The sequence below is a fragment of the Cnephaeus nilssonii genome, assembly GCF_951640355.1.
Source record: "Cnephaeus nilssonii genome assembly, chromosome: 4".
Taxonomy (NCBI): Eukaryota; Metazoa; Chordata; class Mammalia; order Chiroptera; family Vespertilionidae; genus Cnephaeus; species Cnephaeus nilssonii.
The window spans coordinates 8,138,025-8,160,709 of NC_137075.1; the positions used below are offsets into that span (position 1 = coordinate 8,138,025).

Sequence of the window (22,685 nt, forward strand, 5' to 3'; positions counted from 1 at the left end):
GGGGGTTCAAGATGATGGGAATGTTTAGGAATATCTTTGGAAGCTTGAGGAAGAGTCCTTTTGGGGTGAATAAATTGTCTGCTTGAGGCAAGAAAATCTAGCTGGGGGTATTATTAAGGTTCCATCAACATAGTAATGTGACCATAACCAACAATGCTTAGAGGACTAGGAATTCTGTGAAGGAGATTGGCAAGACAGACTTGGCAGAAAGACGAGGCAGGCACTCTAGAACCCTGGTGAGGATGCAGGTGAAGCGTCATCCAGTTTGAGGAGGGTGGTAAGTACTGCTCAAGGAAGGATTACCTTGATTGCCTAGGATAAAGCAAGAGAGGACAGCAGGCAAGGGATCATAAAACCTAGGAGACTATTGTCAAGATAATCCGTTATTGGGAGTCCAGAATCTTGGAGGTGGCCCAATTCTGGGTGATGTTGAGGTCCAAGATGTGCCATCCATGCATGTGAGTTCCTGAAGTAGATAGTAGGGTCAAAAAAGTTAATGAGCCAAACCGGTTTGGCTCAGAGGATGGAGCGTCGGCCTGCGGACTGAAGGGTCCCGGGTTCGATTCCGGTCAGTGGCATGTGCCTTGGTTGCAGGCACATCCCCAGTGGGGAGTGTGCAGGAGGCGGCTGATCGATGTTTCTAGTTCTCTATCCCTCTCCCTTCCTCTCTGTAAAAAAATCAATAAAATATATCTTTAAAGCTGAAACCGGTTTGGCTCACTGAATAGAGTGTCGGCCTGCGGACTGAAAGGTCCCAGGTTCGATTCCGGTCAAGGGCATGTACCTTGGTTGCGGGCACATCCCCAGTAAGGAGTGTGCAGGAGGCAGCTGATCGATGTTTCTCTCTCATCGATGTTTCTAACTCTCTATCCCTCTCTCTTCCTCTCTGTAAAAATTCAATAAAATATATTTAAAAAAAAGTTAATGAGTTCAATTCAAAGTGTTGGGAATATAATTACAGTAGATATTTGGGAGGGGAGGCAGAAAGAAGAATGGTGGTAGGAAAGACTTGAAGTAAAAAAAAAAAGTCTGTTTTGTTTGGGGAAGGATAAATGACCCAGCTAACACAGAACTGAGAGATTGGTGATATAGAAAAGAAGAAAGAAAAGTAGAAATATATTGGGAGCCTTTAATGTGAGATTGAAGGTTTGAAGATGGATGGACAGAACAGTCTCCCACTAACCAGGTGACCTGGTTCTCCAGGCACCAGTTTTCTTATTTGTAGACTCAGAGAGTTAGAGTAGGTGACTGGGTGTTTGTTATTAAATAAACCCTTTGTTTGAATGAAAACTTAAGAGGAAACTGAGAATGTAAAGTAAAGAAGATAAGTAGAGCTTCTCCAAGTGTGGTCCACAGACCAGCACCTTCCCTGATGCTGGGAGCTTGTTAGAAATGTACCTTCTTATTCTGCCTCAGATCTACTAGATCTGGACCTTTATGAGTGGGGCCCAGGAATCTGTATTTTAACAAGCCCTCCAAGTCCTTTTGAAACATGTTTAACTTTGAGAAGCACTGCTGTAGAGTTTATATCATCTCTCTTTTGTCCTAAAATCCAGCACCCTCAATATGCTCTTACACAAGGCCAGAGAGCTATAAAGGTTTTTTAACATGGGATTTACTGATCAGATTGGAGTTGGTGGAAGATGAATTTTGTGAATGCAAGAAGAAGACCAAACAATGGGAAGACCATTACTAGTGTGAAGGACTTGGTGTAATTCAGGTGTGGAAGATGGGGCCTTAGAACAGGCAATTGGCAATATGAGGCCAGCATCCACTAGTAAAAACTCCTGAAATCAACCCTAACCCAACTTTGGGATGTTATGGGAAAAGTCCAGCAGATTTAATATCTAAGAAAATCTCTAATTATCCTCTGCAACAAGATTACTATTAATGGAATTTTTAATAAAGTTTATAGCTGATCAAGTAAATTGAGTCATTTTCATGTAACACCATAGCATAATTTTTAAATCTACTTATGTAGTTTGGCATAATTGACTCAATCTATGCCTAATACTCTCCATGTCCATCCTTGCTGTTGCAAATGGTAAGAGTTCCTTCTTTTTTACCACTGTGTAGTATTCCATTGTGTAGATGTACCACAGTTTTTCTATCCACTCATCTGCTGATGGGCACTTGGGCTGTTGGAATACATTTTAAATGGATAACTTTGAGAAATAGAGAAAGGTCTGTTAGGGAACCAAGATTAATTGGATTTATTTCTGGTTGGTGACATTGTATCCACATGCTTCACCGCCAAGTTTGTTTTAGGCTAAAGGAGCATTTCCTACTCTTAGCTCTAGATGTTTTTCACTGGGAGATGTGGAAAAGATTTGATATTCATTTTGGTTTCTTTATTTGTTTGAACGAGGACTGTGAATATGTTTCTATATTATCTACTTAATATGAACAATCATATTAAGAAAAATGTTTGACAAAATCTTGTGGATTTAGAAATGCAACTACTGAAAGTCATGAACCAAATTATTGTATAGCAAAATGCCATAGCAACTTTAGACATTTGGCTTGTTGTTATCACTTCCTGTAATTAATGAGAAGGGAATTATTTGGATGACAGGCTGATTACTTTAGGAATGGAATAATTTCCTAAATTGTGGGGTCAGAAGTTGACCTTTTCTTTTTATTTATTTATTTTATTTTCAAACAATTGGGATTTTGCAGTATAATCTCCATTTTACTTGTCATATAAATGAGCTTCAAGTGACTATAATTCTACTTAGTGTATTAATTTTCATACCAATTCTCATTGTTACCCTAATAGGAGCTGCTTGCTTATTCAAAATGCAGCTTAGTATATGGTATTTATTATGTGTTTTACAAACTGAGCTTTGAGTATCTTGGAGTCTTTTTTCTTTTCCCGTATTTGTTTTGACCTTGACAGGTCACTATGTTTGGAAAGGGTGAGAATCATTTTAGCTTTAAGGAACCACAAGCTCATCTTCAAACTGTGTACAGCTTAAACCATATTAGTTGAATTTGCCATGCTTGTTAGAAATGCCCACACACAAAGTGCAACCAGATGTGTCATATAGAAAAATATCCAAGCCGATTACTTTATATACAGAGAGAGATACTGCGGAAAATTCATCCGAGGAGCCCTTTTCAATTCAACCATTTTCAAAATGTTCTCTCTAAACTCTATGGAATGCACCTGTTTCTGGGCTTTTGTTCAAAACGATGTTCGGGCCTGAGGGAGCTGTTTTGTGGCACAAAAGGTCTTTAGAGGAGCAGAGGCCCAGAAAATTTCCTTCGCTCCGTAACTGAACTGAATTCTCTCCCAAGCTGAGTAAGAGAAGAATCAGAAAAAACAGCTTCTTCCCCACGTAGTGCCAGGTGCAACATAAGTAAAGCAGCAAGTTGCTTTAAATCTTCCCTAAGTTAATGGAACAGTAGCCGAGGTTAGGGTTATTATCACCGAGCTCTGAAAGGGACAGGACTTAGTGTTGCTTTTAAAAGAATTAAATTGCAGGCTGCAGACATAAGTATAGTATGCTGTTCAAACTTTGCAGACACTTGAGTACTGCCCACAAGGAGACTTGCTGGCTGAGAGGACTGATAGATGGGATAATGGAGCCTTTAATAGCTATGTTGCTAAATCCTTCCCATCCCAGGTTGGTAATGACTGAGAGTAGTTTAGTCCTGCAGATAGAAAATTGATCCAATGCGATGTGAATATCCTCTTCTCCCCCAAGCTTTCTTCCTAGCTGTCTGTCTTTAAATAAATTTTTAAAAATCTTCTTGGACTTTTAATGGCTTCTCTTACCATTGTAGAGTTTTGCCTGCTGAAATTAGAGAGCCAATCTATAGTACACAGCCGACAGCCACCCTGCACTCCTAGATTGCCTTCCCTACACCTGGGGAATTTGAGAAAAAATGGTTTTCTTTTTGTTTTCATCTTTTAAGACTTCAAATGTATGTGCTCTCATTTCCTTACAGTGAGTATCCATACTTTAACTTAAAAAATGCCTTCTTAGTTGATAGCTTTGCAGTAGTATTGCTCCAGTTCAGTTTGGGTGGAAGTCACCTCCCTTGGAAATTGACCTAGAGAAAACCATTCTTGCAGCAAAGGGGTACCCTTTAGTCATGGCACAACCTCTGTGCTGCTGCAAAGCTGTCCCCTCTTCTTATAGCCCTGGCCCCATCCAGCTGAGCAAAGCCTCCGAGACCTGTGGGCCATACCAGCGGCAGAGCCTAGTAGTTTCAGAGGCTGCCTTAGGCTGTGAGCCTGCAGCACCAGAGTGGGGTATGTTTGTATGTGTAGAGCCACACCTGTGTTTTCCATGCAGCTGCTACTTAGATGGGGGGAAATAGATCCAAACACTGGTTGGGAAAGATGAGATGAAGACAGTAGTACTATATTAAAACCAAAACATGTGTTTATAAAAACGTTATGAGGGAAATTGGCATGCTCAGCAGATTTCTCAACCATTACATTATTAGTAGCAATTAAGCTTTTCAACATTCAGAACCTATAAGAGTTCAATCAATAGTTGTCTAAATATAGTGGATAATGGGGTAGAGGTGGGCTGGGAAGACAAAGATTGATAGACAAAAGTTAATGTTGGACTAAAATGATAAAAAAAAAAGTCTACTATCCTATCTAATAAAAGAGAAACATGCAAATTGACTGTACCTCCGCTATGCCCACAAGCCACGCCCACCAGCCAATCAGGAGTGGGTATGCAAATTAACCCAACCAAGATGGCAGCGGCCACAGAGCTGGAGCAAGCAGGAGGCTTGGGTTGGCCCCAGCGATGGAGGAAGCCAAGCTTCCCGCTGCCCTGGCCTCCGCTCAAGGCTACAAAGTTTCAATTATAGAAGATAAATAAATCCCAGATACCTGCTTCCAGCCTATGCTTGGGTCGCCGGGGGGCGTGGCCGGCCTGCAAACCACCACAGGCCCCTCACCCAGGCCGCCCCACACCCCAATGGAACCCCCACCCTGATCCGGGACACCCTTCAGGGCAAACCAGCCGGCCCCACCTGTGCGCACCAGGCCTCTATCCTATCTAATAAAAGAGTAATATGCAATTTGACCATCACTCTAACACACAAGATGGCTGCCCCCATGTGGTCAAAGATCGCTGCCCCCATGTGGACACAAGATGGCTGCCACAAGATGGCCAGCAGGGGAGGGCAATTAGGAGGGACCAGGCCTGCAAGGGAGGGCAGTTGTGGGTGATCAGGCCAGCAGGGGAGGGAAGTTGGGGGGGATCAAGCCTGCAGAGAAGGGCAGTTGAGGGGGATCCAGGCCTGCAAGGGAGAGCAGTTGGGGGGTACCAGGCCTGCAGGGAAGGGCAGTTGGGGGGGACCAGGCCTGCAGGACAGGGCAGTTAGGGGTGACCAGGCTTGCAGGGGAGGGCAGTTGTGGGGGACCAGGCCTGCAGGAGAGGGCAGTTTTGGGGGGACCAGGCCTGCAGGGGAGGGCAGTTGTGTGGGGGGGGGACCAGACCAGCAGGGGAGAGCAGTTAGGGGTGATGAGGCTGGCAGGGGAGGGCAGTTAGGGGTGACCGGGTCGGCAGGGGAGGACAGTTGGGGGGGACCAGGCCTGCAGGAGTGGACAGTTGGGGGGGACCAGGCCTGCAGGGGAGGGCAGTTTTTGGGGGACCAGACCAGCAGGGGAGGGCAGTTAGGGGTGACCAGGCTGGCATGGGAGCAGTTAGGCATCAATCAGGCTGGCAGGGGAGTTGTAAGGGGTGATCAGGCTGGCAGGCAGAAGCAGTTAGGGGCAATCAGGAAGGTAGGCAGGCAAGCAGTTGGGAGCCAGCAGTCCTGGATTGTGAGAGGGATGTCCGACTGCCCGTTTAGGCCCGATCCTGGTAGGTAGGATCGGGCCTAAACGGGCAGTCGGACATCCCTCGAGGGGTCCCAGATTGGAGAGTATGCAGGCTGGGCTGAGGGACACCCTCACTCCCAAGTGCACGAATTTCACGCACCGGGCCTCTAGTAGGAAATAATGACCTATAATAGCAATGGCCACTTTTAAACAGAGTAAACTATTTATCCCCTTTATATGATTCAGTGCCATAAAAATTATTTTTCCCTCTACCAAATCTTTAAATTACCATTATTATATCAGCATATTAGGGTTACAGCACATTTGAATTGCTAAAATAAAGATTATAAATCTCAAGGGGATATCAATATTCTTTCTGCTATTGCCAGTCTCATCATTCTCATCATCACCTTCACAATAGGTGTTGATGCAAAGCACACACACTCTATGTATTGTATTTTTGTTTTCTATACTTGCCATTGCACATATGTGGAAATTTGAAAATCTTTTGTTATTCAGAGTATTTTAAAATTATTGAATATTTTATGTAAATGTTAATAAAACAGTAATGGATTTTATTTCATAAGGGACATGTATACTTTTATATTAACCTTTAAAAATCTTATATTACCTAGTTTTCATTAGTACTAAAACTTAGTACTGTATTTATTTTTGTTCTTTCTTTAGTCTATCAACTGTAAGCAGGTTTTTTAAAATTTTTATCTTTATTATTGAAAGTATTATAGTTGTCCCCTTTTTTCAACACATTGACCTCCTCCACCCGACTCTCATCCCTCCTCAGGACTTACCCACACTAATGTCTGTCCATAGGCTATGCATACATGCATATATGTAAGTTCTTTGTTTAATCTCTTCCTGTCCCCCATCCACTTCCCTCTGAGATTTGTCAGTCTGTTCCATGTTTACAAGTCTCTAAATCTATTTTGTTTATCAGTTTAATTTGTTCATTGGGTTCCACATATGCGTGAGATCATGTGATACTTGTCTTTCAGTGACTGGCTTATTTCGCTCAGCATAACACCCTCCAGGTCCCTCTGTGCTGTTTCAAAGGGCAAGAGATCCTTCCTTTTTGCAGCTGCACAGTATTCCATTGTGTAAATGTATCATTGCTTTTTAAATCTATTCATCAACTGATGGGCACGTGGGCTGTTTCCAGAATTTAGCTATTATATATAACACTGCTATGAACATAGTGGTGCATATATTCTTTCTGATAGGTGTTTGTGGATTCTTAGGATACATTCCCAGATGTAGGATACTGGGTCAGATGCAGCTCCATTTTTAATTTTTTTGAGAAAGCTCCACACTGTTTTCCATTGTGGCTGCACCAGTCTGCATTCCCACCAGCAGTGTACTTAGAGTTCCTTTTTCTCTACATTCTCACCAGCACTTGTTGTTGGTTGATTTATTGATGGAAGGTATTCTGGCAGGTGTGAGGTGGTACCTCATTATCATTTTAATTTGCATCTCTCTGATGATTAGTGACATTGAGCATTTTTTCATGTATGTCCTCTTTGGAGAAGTATCTATTCAGGTCCTCTGCCCATTTCTTAATTGGATTGTTTGCCTTCCTTTTGTTGACTTGTACGTGTACTTTATATATTTTGGAAATTAACCCCTTATCAGATGTATCATTGGCAAGTATATTCTCCCATACAGTGGGCTCCCTTTTCATCTTGATGCTGGTTTCATTTGCTGTGCAGAAGCTTTTTACTTTGATGTAGTCCCAATTGTTTATTTTTTCCTTTATTTCTCTTGATCTAGGAGATTTATTTGTGAAAATTATGCAACATGAGATGCCTGAGATTTTGCTGCCTGTGTTTTATTCTAGGATTTTTATAGTTTGATGACATACATTTAAGCTTTTTCTTGTGTATGGTGTAACCTAGTGGTCTAGTTCCATTTTTTTTTTTTGGTATGTATCTATCCAATTTTCCTAACACCATTTATTGAAGAGACTGTCTTGACTCCATTGTGTATGCTCTTGCCTCCTTTGTCAAATATTAATTGAGCATAATGGCTTGGGTCGATTTCTGGGGTCTCTGTTCTATTCCGTTGGTCTATATGCCTGTCCTTGTGCCAGTACCAGGTGGTTTTAAGTATAGTGGCTTTGTAGTATAAGTTGATGTTTGGTATTGTGATTCCTCCAACTTTATTCTTTTTTCTCAAGATTATTGTGGCTATTTGGGTGTCTTTTTTTATTCCATATAAAATTTTGGAGTGTTTGTTCTGATATGTGAAATATACTGTTGGTATTTTAATAGGGGAATCTATAGATTGCTTTGGGTAGTACAGACATTTTAGTGATGTTAATTCTATCAATCCATGAACACGGTATATTTTTCCATAGTTTATATCTTCCTGTGTCTCTTTTTCAATGTTCTGTAGTTTTGTAAGTACAAGCCTTTTGCTTCCTTGGTTAAGTTTATTCCTAAGTATCTTAATTTTTTTGTTTCAGTTAACTATTCAGGATAAGTTTTCTATGTTTTAATTGTAATTCCAGTTTGGTTCTGGGAGAATGTCAGTGTAGCTCTGACATTTAATCCACAGCCATCTTGCCCAGGTCATGAAAGGACCAATTTTACATTGTATGTTTGTGCTAAGAATTAGCAGTTGTGATTTTGTATTTTGATTTTTTGTATTGTTTATTTTTATTTTGGAAAAATAGGATTTTATTTAAATGAGAGAAATACTTTGTTAATGACTTAATTTAGTGAAACACTATATGGAAGATTTTTTTTGTTTTACACTAGTAAGTGATACCAAAATCTTGTAGCTTTCTCAAGCTTTATATAATTTTTATATAGTATAAATAGTACCTCTTTAATAATCACGATAGATACTACTAGTTTGGAGCTAACTTATAGAATGAATGTGCACAGTTTCACTGGGGTTTAAACAGCAACCATGGAGAGATTCACATATAATGTTTCTCCAGCACACTATGTAAGAGAGAATCATGGGTTATCTCATCTTGCAATCTCTATCATATTGTCTTGGCAACCTTGTCATCAATATCATCAGCAAGAAGACCAGGATTATTTGTAATTTGCTCTCTTGAAATAGAGTTATTGCCTTGTTATCTGATGAATCTCCAGAATTTTTCCAAGTATGCTTTACCTGTATGTTTCCCTGTATAGATGTCACTTTTTTGTTAAAGCTGTTGATACTGTTTTCTTTGAACACAGACACTTCTCTCTGGGGTTACAAAATATCTCTTCATGTTTGTCTATGTTTTTGCAATTTGGGACTCTCAATACATTATTCTGTTTCTGCCTTACACATGGAAAACTACAGTATTGAAAAATCAGGATTGTAGATTATAGTTCTGTTCCCACAATTTACATTTTTATGAGATCTTCATTGAAATAATGAATGAGGTTATTTTCTATTCAGGCCAAATATAAAGCTTTCCAGATGGACTTAGTAAGTTGTTGCTTTAAGCTGGTCATGTATCCAATCTTCTTTGAAATCTCTGGCCCAATAAAATTTCATCTTAAAGATAAGAGTGATTCTTTTTAATAACCTACCCTTTTGTATGCTCTGAAAAGATAAATAGAGTAAAACATTAATGGTAAGCCTGAGATTCATATTTCATCATAGTGAGCACAATAACATGAAATGTGTCAATATGCTGATACCAAACTCATTCACTCATTTTTTTAAGTTTTCAGATCCCATCTCATAATAATTGCATTTTGAAGTTCATCAAGATCCAACTAGATGCTTGCTGCTCAAAATATTTGAGATGAACAGTATCAGAAAACACACAGTTAAGGAAACAAAAGCCCTTCAACTTTTTTTTTTTTTTCTATCAGAATCAAATTTTCAGGTCTGGTAGAAACAACTAAAAAGTACACCTGATGCCCTGACCTGTTTGGCTCAGTGTTTAGAGCATTGACCCACAGACTAAAGGGTAGTAGGTTTGATTCCCGGTCAAAGTTATGTACCTTGGTTGCAGATTTGATCCCCAGCCCCTGTTGGGGGGCATACAGGAGGCAACCAATTGATATGTCTCTCACTTTGATCTCTCTCTCTCTCTCTCTCTCTCTCTCTCTCTCTCTCTCTCTCTCTTCCTTCCCCCCTCCCTTTCTCTCCCTCTCCTCCTCCCTCCCTTCTACTCTCACTGGAAATAAATGGAAAAAAATATCCTCAGTGAGGATTAAAAAAAAAATACACCTGAAATTTCTACAAGACCTTGCATTTTCTTTTCACATCTCCACAGCCATGTGTCACAAACAGCATGAGCTCATGAAACTGGTTACTGAATCTTGCTGCAGAATGCCAGCTCTTTCAAGGCTGCTTGACACGTGTATATGACTTATTCCGAGTGAAAAGAAAAGGGAAATATGGTTGTTTTTGAAGGCATATTGCGTAGTGTTTTCTTGCTTTGCTTTCCCTCTGTCCAGTAGCTTCTCTCAGGATTCCCTGTGAACACTAGAACAGCTTGATTTTCTATTTAGCCAGCCTCTTCAAGTGCAATGGAAGAAAATGTTTGTCTTCTTCAATGTAGTTGATGAACACTTGGTTGATGCTCTGTTTGCATAAGCAGGACTCACTCAGTGAAGTGTTTTCCTTGCTAAAGGCACCATTGATGTGTTGACTCCCATGTTGTGGAGAGGGTCTGTGGACACACATTTGTTCCTATGAGTATGGCTGTAAATACCCACTTGTAGAAATTGGGGTAATCTTCACACACTATATTTGTATCAGGATATTTTTAATATGTTCACTGGCTATGCCCGTATGCTTTGAAATATTTGTCCTATATATTGCCATATTGTTGCTTACCAATAAATAAGATAATGCTGGCCAGGCAGAGAGTGAATGATAGATGATGCTTGCTTTCTGTTCACACAAAACATTGTTTAAGTAACAGGCCCACATGTTTCTTACAGCTCTCCAAATGAACGCTATAACTCTATTATTTTAGAAAATTATGAAGTCAAAGTCTGCCATTGGCTTTCAACTCTAAAAGAAAATTGATAACTTGTTTTTAACAGACATTCTTCACTCAGAATATGCCTGTGGCGTAACACCAAGGGGAACAGAAGTTAGCATGCACCAAAAGGATTATTTAAGAGCGTGAGCCACTGATGCTATGATAAACCATCGTGGGGTGTTTGTAGCATTAGAGGCATTGTTGTCTATTTTTTATTTCAAAAAGCCATATCTAGAAGGTAAGCTAAGACCTGCCGGTGAGAAGCCAGAGCATCCACAGGACCAGATCTATGCAACACAGTGTGGACATCCAGTATCTGATTTGAGCGAGAGGCACAATCAGCACATGACTGCTGACCGAAGGATTTAGCCAGCAGGATTGAACATTCCTCTATAGGATACAGTTAACCTCGGTAAAAATGCCATTTCCTAATCACTAAGGCAAAATGTCTTGTCTCATAACCAATTCAAGTAGCTATTAGCTTTCAGGTTTATTAATTTGATAAGCATTTCTAGTCCCCATTTGGCTACCATTGCTGGACTAGAGGACACCTGTATATGGCTAACAATAGGTAGTTTCACCTAAACTTGGTTCAAATTTAACTGTTATTCTTTTTTCTCTCTCTCTTTTTTGTTGTTTGTTTGTTAATCCTCACCCGAGGATATTTTTTCTATTGATATATATATATATTTTTTTTTTGAGAGAGCGTGGAAGGGAGGCAGAGAGACACACACAGAGAGAAACGTCTATTGGTTGCCTCCCTTACGTGCCCCAACTGGGGGCTAGGGATCAAGCCTGCAACCCAAGTATGTGCCCTTGACCAGAATAGAACCTACAACCCTTTAGTCCACTGGGTCGACACTCTAACCACTGAGGAACACCAGCCAAGGCTTAACTGTCATTGTTTAGGAAAAGGGGGATCAGCTTATATTATGTCCTACTGTTAAACTAAAATACATAACCATCGAAAACATTTGCCAGCATAGCTAACCTTCAATTTTATTTATTTACTTGACATTGAATTTGTCAAACCTCATTAGGAAGACTTAGGAAGGTTGACCTCTCAATTTCTAACCATTCTAAAGCCATAATTAAAATTTAAGATGATTCAATATTGGGGCTCATAAGAGCAATTAGATAAATGTCTCTTTTCTCAAACTTGAGAAAATTGCAGTTGGTTTTATTTTAATTTCACAGAATTTCCCAAATGTTTCTAAGTCAGTCTATAAGAAACGATGTGATTCCCTTCTCGTGAATTATTTTGCATTTTCCTCCTGCAGCCCAGCTCCCGACCTCCGGCGCAGAGCGGCAGGCACTCGGTGTCCGTGGAGGTGCAGATGCAGCGCCAGCGGCAGGAGGAACGTGAGAGCTTCCAGCAGGCCCAGCGCCAGTACAGCTCTCTGCCGAGGTACAGTACTTACATACGCTCGTCCTTCCGAAATTGCCCTGGCTTCTCCACCATACCCACGATGGTCAGAGAGGAACCGCAAGTGGATGGTAGGGCTTGTTGCCTGGCTTCAAGGCCATCTTACTGTGTGGCAAGAAGACTAGAAAGAAAGGTGTTTCAGGACATGCCAACATCATCACTTAAATACTGAATAATGCAAAGGCAGTGCATTGACAGATGAGTACTTAGGGACTGGACCTGGGTTATAGCTTTGGTTCTGCTGCCTCCCATGTGGAGAAAGTTTCCTCATCTGAAAAATGGAAAGATAACTCTCATTTTGCTTAGTTCCTAGGGTAACCAGAATAACTGCTACTTCGGATATCTAGAGCTCTGTAGAAGGGTGGAGTGAATACTCCATGCTCTATACTTAGGTGGGCTCTGTGGTCCCTAACCCTATTGCTCTACTTCCAGCTCTGCGTTTGCTTGTGTTGATCCTCAGAGGATCCCAGTGTACCCACCTCATTACCTGACAGCCACATGGAGGTACCTCTGCTCTGGGGGCTCTGTCAGGCCTAGAAAGTGCTCAGGTGACTGAGCCCTCACACATGGAACAACAACCATTTTCCCAACTGAGTATTTCATATATACACTAGTGGCCCGGTGCACTAAATTCATGCACATTAAAAGGGGATTAATTAGAGGAAATATTTTAATATTGCTATTTGCCCTTTCTCTATAATAGAATTGTCAGATGAAAGAAAATTAGTAAAATGTATATGAAAATCTTCCTCCTGTCGGAGTCTGGGGCACACCACAGGACCCAGAGTCAAGTCCCTGCCCACCAATGTGCGCCTCAAAATCGCGCAAGACCCAGACCCGGCCAGCCCCCACCCCATTGGGCTAGATCCAGACCCAGCCGGTCCCACCCCCATCAAGCCCCGCCGGGTGGGGGATGTGGCCTGAGGTTCCCCATCAAGCCCCACTGGGAGGGGGGCATAGCCTCAGGTCCCCCATCAAGCCATACCAGGAGGGGGGTGCAGCCTCAGGTCCCCCAGCCTGGCACCAGGGCGGGGTGTGTGGCCTCAGGTCCCTTGGCCCAGTGCCAGGGCGGGGGTGTGGCCAGAGGTCCCTCGCCAAGCCCTGCCGGTCAGGGGGGCGCAGTCTGAGGTTGCCCAGCCTGCCACTGGGGCGGGGGGTGCAGCCTGAGGTCCACCATCAAGCTCTGCTGGGCGGGGGATGTGGCCTGATATCCACCAGCCTGGCGCTGGGGTGGGGGTTGCGGCCTCAGGTCTCCTGGCCCGGTGCTGGGGCAGGGGGCGCAGCCTGAGGTCCCCTGGCCTGGAGCCAAAGCGGGGGGCGCGGCCTGAGGTCCTCTGTCAAGCCCCAGGGGGGCAGGGGTGGGGGCACAGCCTCAGGTTCCTGCTGATTGTTCGTTAAGGCTCCTTACAGGAACTGGCCTCTGCTGTGGGTGCAGCCATCTTGTGTTACGGAAACCCCGCCTCCTCTGTGGGTGCAGCCATCTTTGTGGCAGAGTGATGGTCAATTTGCATATTCCCTCTTTATTAAATAGGAGGATAGTAAAGAATAAAAATAGTTTTAAATATTCAGCCTTCCAAACTTTCCGAAATAAGTCACTCTTAGTAATCACAATCTTACAGGCATTTGTTTTTCTACTTCAGACCAGGTGACAAAAACATTTTGGGTACAAAAAAAACCTCCACTTACCTTGTTTTTATCAACTGTTTTGAATTTGAACAGAACAACTTTTATTTGAGGGGAGGGGAGGGAACAAATGTTTATTTGTGTAAACTTAACTGACCAATATAAAAGTGATCTTGATTCAATTTCTAATAAAGATGAGACCCTTTAAATGTTAAATAATCACTATATTAACTGTGAGAGATTTGACTACATTGACCCAGGTCACCATTGGAATGTGGATGTGTATGAGAATCTATACTGGGGTGAGTGCCATTACTATAGTAACTCATTCATTCAGTTCTTTTTTTTCAGTTCATAAAATTATATTTCCTTTGAGTAATAAGTTATGTTTTTTGTTTTATACAGAATTATCTTTTCTTTTAAATAGGAGGATAACTAACAGTTATTTAGCCCATTCTAAGTAAGTGTCATTGAAGTTTAAGTCTGGACAGGACCTGGAGATCACCTTGTCTTACAAGGAAACAGCTCTGAAAGATTAGACAGCTTTCCCTAAGGTCACACAGCTAGCACGGAATTCAAACACAAACCTGCCCATGCCCTTTATAATCATTAATTTCCATATCTCATTGCCACCAAAGCTTTTGTTCCCAAGTTTGGAATATTGACAGATGTGGGCGTAAAGTCCCCCTCTGTGCGCTCCTGCCCTTAGCATTTGGAAGGAGGCCCCTGTATGACTCAGCCCAGGGCATCAGCTGCTGGATGCCTTCGGATTTTACATAAAGTGTCTTCCATGTGAGTGCCTTCTCCCAGCCCTTTGGCTTGCAGTCGTCAGAAAGATGAGCACGATAAAGAAGATGAATTGACTGACACACCGGGTATGGCCCTGCTGCCACAATCATAGGTGGCCCATAGCACATCAAGGCCTGTGTGTGTGACTACAGCGTGCTTTAGGAATATATTGTCTGTGCAGGGACCGGGTTCTTAATCTGTTGACAAATAGTCTGGCTTTCTGTATTTTAGTTGTGTTTGAGAGTATTTATAAGAAGTGAAAGAGAACTATTATATCTATACTAATAAAAGCCTAGGTGGCCCTTGCGTGTGATGTTGCCACAAGATGGCCTTGCACACAGTGGAGGCAGGGCCTGGCAGCCACTCCACGCGGTGAGGCCTGGGGGTCCCGCGGCTCCACATGGCGCGGAGGAGGCCAGTCTTGGAGGAAGAGGCAGGTCACAGCAGGGGAGGGCAGTTATGGGTGATCAGTCTGGCAGGGGAGGGTGGTTGTGGGCAATCGGGCCAGCAGGGGAGGGCAGTTGTGGGCGATCGGGCCAGCAGGGGAGCAGTTAGGCATCAGTCAGGCCGGCAGGGGAGCAGTTAGGGGGCGGTCAGTCTGGCAGGCATAAGCAGTTAGGGGCAATCAGGCAGGCAGGCAGGCGAGTTGTTAGGAGCCAGCGGTCCCGGATTGTGAGAGGAATATCTGACTGCTGGTTTAAACTGGCAGTCGGACATCTCCCAAGGAGAGGAGAGGGTGCATGCCGGGCTGAGGGACACCCCCCTCCCCCCGCACGAATTTTGTGCACTGGGCCTCTAGTAGTGTATATAAGAAGAGAGTGAGTTGACATGCACAGAACTAAGGATGGGACGTGAGAGAGATGGTGGCCGGATGGCCTGGAGGGGTGGATACCCTGGCAGGAGAGAGACTAGGGCCCTGTTCCCCAGGAAGAGGACACAGATCAATGCTTCTGTGGAATTTCTCCTGGTCACATTCCACAGGAGCTCAGTATTCCAAACATCCTTTTGTCCTGGCATGTCTCTCACCTTCTTCACTCGCCACCTGTCCTTTTCCACCAACTCACTCTGCCTCCCTTCCTCTCTCTCTCCCTCTCCTCCTGAAGCACCTGGTAGAAGTGTCTGTATTTCCATGCAGAAGATAATTGCTTCTATTGGTACTACTAGTGTCGTTTAGTGTTTCCCTAAATACGTAACTGAAACTTTCCATCTGGGTATCGTGACTCCCTGATTATTAGCCATTTTACTCTGAGCAGATATGAGAAAAATAGAAAACCCAAAATGAAAGAGCTGTGTACATTTAGGCAACTGGGGTGGTCATGGTGCTCTTCTTTTAGAGCAGTGGTTCTCACCCTTCCTAATGCCGCGACCCTTTAATACCGTTCCTCATGCTGTGGTGACCCCCAACCATAAAATTATTTTTGTTGCTACTTCATAACTATAATTTTGCTACTGTTATGAATCGTAATGTAAATATCTGTGTTTTCCGATGGTCTTAGGCGACCCCTGACAGCGGTTCTCAACCTGTGGGTCGCGACCCCTTTCACAGGGGTCGCCTAGACCATCGGAAAACACAGGTATTTACATTACGATTCATAACAGTAGCAAAATTACAGTTATGAAGTAGCAACGAAAGTAGTTTTATGGTTGGGGGTCACCACAACATGAGGAACTGTATTAAAGGATCGCAGCATTAGGAAGGTTGAGAACCACTGTTTTAGAGAATCATTTTCAATGTGAATTTTCACACGTGTGAGGAGGATTAGGAGTGCAGAGCCCTGTGCCCCCCTGGCTTGCTGGCAGAGCGGCTGCACTCCACAGCAGATGTGTGCAGAAACTTGAACTCGGTAAAGAACCCAAACAGGAGGTCAGAGGAGGACTGCCGCAGCTTGTATGAGCTTGAGTCCAGCCCACGTCTCTGACATGTGATATTCTTCAGAGACACTGACCTCTGCTTCTCGGATGTTGACAATTAGCAGGGTTTCATCTAAACAAGTTGGTATGGCATTTGATACCAAAAAAGATTTCACACACACACAAAAATAGTTCAGCTGCCAAGTGGAACATAAAGTAAAACAAATGGTCAAGACTTTGTCTCAGTCACAGTAGATAAGGTGGTTTGAATTAGAGGGATGTATAGGAGCCAGAGTAGTTTGAAATTCTAACTGTAATTAAAGAAGCCGATTGGCAGAATTCAAGTTTCATTTTGAAATGTCAGTAGGAAACATTAGCCAGGTGGTAACACTGGTTCTGAAGGAAAGGGGTCCTGAGTGGCCCCACACTCAATTCTCAATCAGACTAAGACTTCTTTTTTATTTTTTAAATTCCTAAATCAGTTTTCATTTTTCCTTTCTTTTTTTAATCTATTTTTTAGTCTTAAATTAGTTCCTTTATTTAGTATCCAAAAGGCAACTCTCAGAGAATGTTCATAGTCAGCAATAGAAAAACTTAAGATCCTTTATTAATTTTTTAAAATTTCCTGCTGTCTCCCCATTTCTTCATCTTTCCCTCTCCCTTGGTTTCACATCTGTTGGTATCTCACTTCTCTGCTTTGTACGTCTCACTTCTCCACTATGTCTTCACACCCTGACGTGGTCTCCCCACCAGGCCCATTTATTATGTCTCTGAGCTGCTTGTCAACTTGTTAGCCTTGGTCTTTATATCTTTCATCATCCTTCTGCATCCTCCTCGCCTCGGTGGCTAACTGGCTTTCCGCAAGCTGTGAGTCCTCCGCATGATGATGGCCTTCAGACCACTTTGAAGATATCTGTAATCATTGACAAACCAGGTGTGTGTGCTTTCAATGGATTCAGAAATATCTAGTGGGCTCATTCCAAGACCAAACAAGCCTGCATGTTGGCTATAAAGAAATTCACATTGATGGATGGACATTGATGTTTTCTTGCTGCTGTTGTTATTGTGGCCTTTGGGCAATCATGGGACATTAGAAAGCTTCCTTCTCATCTCCGTGGAATTGTGTGGATTTGCCCTCACTTAGTGAGGATTCTTCAGTTATTCTCTAGTACCTTTCCCTCCTCCTTGTTTCTACCCAATTTCTCTGACAAAGGAAAAGAAAGCTAATATTTTTCTTCATTGGTCAGAAAGATGCTTCCCAAAACCCAGAGCCTACTCTTTGAAGGCAAAGTGACGTTGCCTTCAAACTACTCCTCCAACCCCTTAGTCAGCCATTTACTCTGTGCCATACCTTTCTAAACGTTTTGCATGTGTTATTTGTTCATTTCTGCCTCATAACCCTATGAGGTTAGCTATTATACCTATTTTACAGATGAGGCAAATTGGGCCCAGAGAGCATAACTCTCCCAGCATCCCCCAACTGGCAAATGGCAGATTCCAGATGTGAATCTATGTCTATATGATCCAAAGCCACTCTCCCATTGTGCCTAGTACCCAGGGGATGGGTTTCCTAGTGTTGGAAACTCTTATTGTCTGCTGCACTCTTATGTTTCTCTGTGACCTGCTCATTTCTTGTGTCTTAACTAAGAGTTGTGGGTACCACTAGCTTTCTTACCAAGGAAGTGTGTGTGTGTGTGTGTGTGTGTGTGTGTGTGTGTGTGTGTGTACATGTGTATGTTTCTACATGTATGTACTTTCTCCACATACCTTATTTTAAACCTCAGGGAGGTCTGCTTCCTTCTCTCTATACAATTAATTTGAAGAAAATTTTAGCTAAAAGAAATTCTTCCACATCATCAGAGTTTCCATTCCTAACAAACCTTTAGTGAGTTCTCAGTGTGTTCCTGGAATGATTCAAAATTCAGCTTATGGTGCATGACCTCCACAGAGCGCATCCTCAGGCTTTCTAGAGTTGGGAGTGCAGGATGAAGAGGGTTCATGGGTCTCAGTAGGACAAGGATGAGAAAGAGGTGAAATGTCTGCAGCCTATTTCTGGTTATCTTTAGATTGATAACCAACTTATGAAGGAGTCCCACTTTTGTTACTGTAACCTCAGTAACAAGTTTGTTGTTTTAATTAAAGTTTCATGATTAATGTCAAATCCCTGGTTTCATGCTGGCACTTTCCATCATTCCTGTCTCTGAGCAGATTAATGTATGACTTTTTAAGTGAAGATAATCAGTGCTTTGGGCAGATAAACTATTCCACTAAATGTAAGGATTCTTGCTTGGGCTGATTGTACAAATGGTCTGATTTCCATTAACCCTTTGTACGTCATAAGCATCTATAGATGCTTTAAAATCATTTTTTGTGAGAATTTCCAACTGAAAATATTCAAGGACACCCGAATTTTGAGTAATATATTTATTTTTATAATATTCATTGCAAATTGATTTTTTAAATTAAATTCAAAATATCGTGGCATGTGGGGATGGTTTTTGTTTTGGACGTGTGGCAGTTAACTGGTTAGAAGAGAACCAGATAGATATACTGTAGACTGCTCAATTAATCATGGTCATATCCAAGATGATGCTGATCATTAGTTCATTTCCTTATTGAAAATATCCCTGACTACATTTTAGGCCATATGAAAAATAGGCAGATTTGATCCAAAGCCCTATTTGATGGCACTTTTGAATGTTCAAAAATGCAAATTGCTTCATCCCTGTGGGAGATCCAGTGACTGCATCGACCCTGTTTTTCCTCTGCAAGGGCCCTTTTGAACATTCCATCATGTGTGTGTTGATGCAAAAGGCTGAGTAATATGTACTGTCACCGAATGGTTTTCTTACTCATACATGGAGCAATAGATTTTGTTTTATTACTGGATTCTCTCTCCCTCTCTCCCACTTTTAAAGCTAAATATTAGGGCTTGTCTTCCTTTCTAACAAAAAATTGTTTTACTTTATCATATCCAATCTTATGGTGAATTCATAAAATCATCTAGAGAATTGATAATAAATTAAAGACATTTCAAAACAGTAATGTTTCCTGAAAATGATGCGTAACTTTATTGCACAGATGATGATAATTTAAAATTTCTGTGTGCCTGATTTATTCCCCTGTCCTGTGGTGACCAAATGTGAGTTTAGTAAGCTGTCCTGGCCTTTGGTGAGGGCACAGTGCATGGAAAAGCAGGGCTCACTCTGCGGACTTCCAGGTCTATGGTCTTGGTGAGCATGTGTTCTGAGGCGTGTCCATTGCTGACATATACAACTCAAAAGCCAGGGCTGTAAGGGACTGCCTGTTGCATTTTTAATCATAAAGGAGTCGAGACTTAAATCTCTCATAGCTGGACTCACATTGTAATCCATTACATGTACTTCCTATTAGCTAGCATCTCTGGCACCATGGTGGCGGTTGTGTAAAATATTTGTTTTGCTTGTTTAGAATCGAATTGTAATGTTCTGAAGCAAGCAATTATTGCGAGAGTAGATGCTGCCAAATCTCCAATCCTCCTCTAAAGCATTTTGCCAGTGTGTCTGAATTGCAGGAGATATATGTTCCCTAAGTAGAATAGACAGTACCTCCCAGACACAGAAGGCGGAACCTATTTCTGAATAGCTGTCAGTCAGTTCTCTCTCCTGTTTAGCCCTTGTTTGTTCACTTGTCTGAGATTTGAGCTTGCTGACAGTCACATTTTCTTTCTCCAGCCCCCATCACAGTGCCTGGAGCACAGTACTATTTGTTGAAATATTGAAATGCATATGCCCCCTTACCCCTTCCCTCCTCTTTTTTTCTCTCCCCTTCTCCCAATCTCACACTGACCTTTGGCTTTGCTTTCTAGGCAAAGCAGGAAAAATGCCAGCTCTGTCTCCCAGGACTCCTGGGAGCAGAACTACTCGCCTGGGGATGGCTTCCAGAGTGCCAAGGAAAGCCTCAGGTACTCCAGCTACCAAGGCTCCAGAAACGGCTACCTGGGCGGGCACGGCTTCAATGCCAGGGTGATGCTGGAGACCCAGGAGCTCCTTCGCCAGGAACAGAGGCGGAAAGAGCAGCAGATGAAGAAACAGCCTGCGTCCGAGGGGCTCAACAGCTATGACTCATATAAGAAAGTCCAGGACCCCAGTTACACTCCCCCTAAGGGGCCCTTCCGGCAGGATGTGCCCCCATCCCCTTCTCAGGTCGCTAGGCTGAGCAGACTCCAGACTCCTGAAAAAGGGAGACCCTTCTATTCCTGAGCAGGAGAAGAGCGGCTGCTTCATTCATGCAATAAAGGACATTTTCCTATGGAGACTTGTATTTGGGGAGTTTTTTTAAAAACCTCCTTGGTACTATGGAATATTTCTGTTGTTGGTATCAGTGCCTTTAAGCAGTATGGGCAAAGAAATGGAAGGCCTTAATGTCTTTGCCAGTATGTCTCAAGTGTATTTCATGGAAGGATTCCCCACTATCTGACAATCATCTGCTTGAAGCATTTGTCACAGCATCTCTCAGGAGGACCAGGAATTCTTGGCCTGACTCAAGAGATGTTCATGGATTTGTGTCACAGCCCCGTACAACTAGTGGTGACAAATTACCTTGAAGCTGAGGTAATGTTGTTTTCTCTTTATTCCCTTTAAATTTTCTGAGATGTGAGGCAACTCTCAGTTTCTGGTGGATGAAAGTGGGTGACATACTTCAGAAATTGGGGCTTTACAGTACCTCATAGCACAGTCATTTATAATTGGTATGGTTTTCCCTTTTCATTCTCTGCTCCTCATAACAGGAAAGTTCCTTCATGTTATTAAGAAGTTAAGCCATATTCCATCACTGTCAGGTTTTCATGGGGCTTTTTTTGTAACTGCCTTATAACTAAACATTACCAATAAAGTGATAATCTATTCTGAGATTATGAATGCTCTTCTTTAGTCATGTTCCTAACACATGTGTTAAGTCACCACACCATGTAGGGAAGGCTGGAGGGACCTCTGGTGGGGTCTGGGCTGCCCAGTGCCCTGTGTATATCATGATGTGGGAGGTGGTAGCTAAGGAAACAATTCTCCCAGGATGAGCTTCTGGTCCATTATATCTAAGCAATTATTTTAATTAGTTTTTGATTGACAGGTTGGCAGGAAGGGCATAGAGTGGGACAAAGATAGGTCATTCATTTGGAGATTCTAAAAACTCATCTGCTTTTTACCATTCCCAAGTCGATAGGAATTGACATGTGTCTAATGCACCCACATGCTATATGTCTGCCTGGTGATACCATCCATGTTACTAAATAATTCTGCTATGAAAAAGAAAAGACAAATAAGGGAAAACCTGTCACACTTCACAAGGAGAACATTCTGGTGTCTGCAAACAGTGGTGACAAAGTGCTTCTCATGCCAATATTTTCATGTACATGTGGGTCACTGGACTTCATCTGCTCTCATGTTTTCATCTTTTGGTCTCAACATCATGTATTGTAAACCCATGGCTGAGTTTCTAAAGTGCCTGCGAATCCCGATGTGAAAAGCTTGAGATAAAAGCTCCACATCCATGTATTAACGAAAAAGGAAAAAAAAAAGAGACATGTACTGATATGCCTATTTTTTTTATTGGCACATTGTATTTTGTGTCCACTTGTTTTTAGAAAATGTGTGAAGTGTCCATACACGTACCTATGTCTCTTTTGCATTTCTGTGTAATGTTCTATTTGTTCATAATGTGCAGTGACATTTCAGTGGTGTTACCAATGTAAACGCGGTGACCTTGAATGACAGGGCTCTTTCTCACAGCCTACCCTGAGCTTGAGAAAGAACTTTCTCTGTACATATGAAACTTAAAATAAAAGGCATATTTCTTCCTGTTGTTTGTGGTGTCTGTAGTATTCTTGTGGAAACGCTCCTACCTGGAGTTATTTTTTAATGTATACGGTGTTCCAAAAAATGTATACACACAGTTTGGATAATTATATAGGCAGTGTTTATTAAAAGATTTTTCATTTTCAAAATTGAGCTGTCAGCTATTTAACTATGTATACATTTTGGGGGGACACCCTGTATATTAGCAGATGTGGGGTATTTTTTTTCATATTTAGTGAAAGTTGAAAAAGGGACCTTCTTTTTTTTTTTTTAAATATATTTTATTGATTTTTTACAGAGAGGAAGAGAGAGAGAGAGGGATAGAGAGTTAGAAACATCGATGAGAGAGAAACATCGATCAGCTGCCTCCTGCACACCCCCTACTGGGGACGTGCCCACAACCAAGGT

The 22,685-nt window shown here is 42.3% G+C and overlaps 1 protein-coding gene across 13 annotated transcripts in view; it reads left to right on the top strand.

Annotated features, from left to right (window-relative positions):
- PARD3 (par-3 family cell polarity regulator) overlaps positions 1-22,284 on the top strand; it is a 696,667-nt gene extending 674,383 nt beyond the window's left edge. For all 13 annotated transcript variants that reach the window (XM_079769113.1, XM_079769103.1, XM_079769104.1 and 10 more), the window contains 2 exons: positions 12,038-12,165; positions 20,294-22,284. In XM_079769113.1, the coding sequence (XP_079625239.1) occupies positions 12,038-12,165; positions 20,294-20,687 (522 nt within the window). In that variant the 3' untranslated portion in view covers positions 20,688-22,284. The remainder of the gene's footprint in view (positions 1-12,037; positions 12,166-20,293) is intronic.
- The last annotated feature ends 401 nt before the right edge of the window (positions 22,285-22,685 follow it).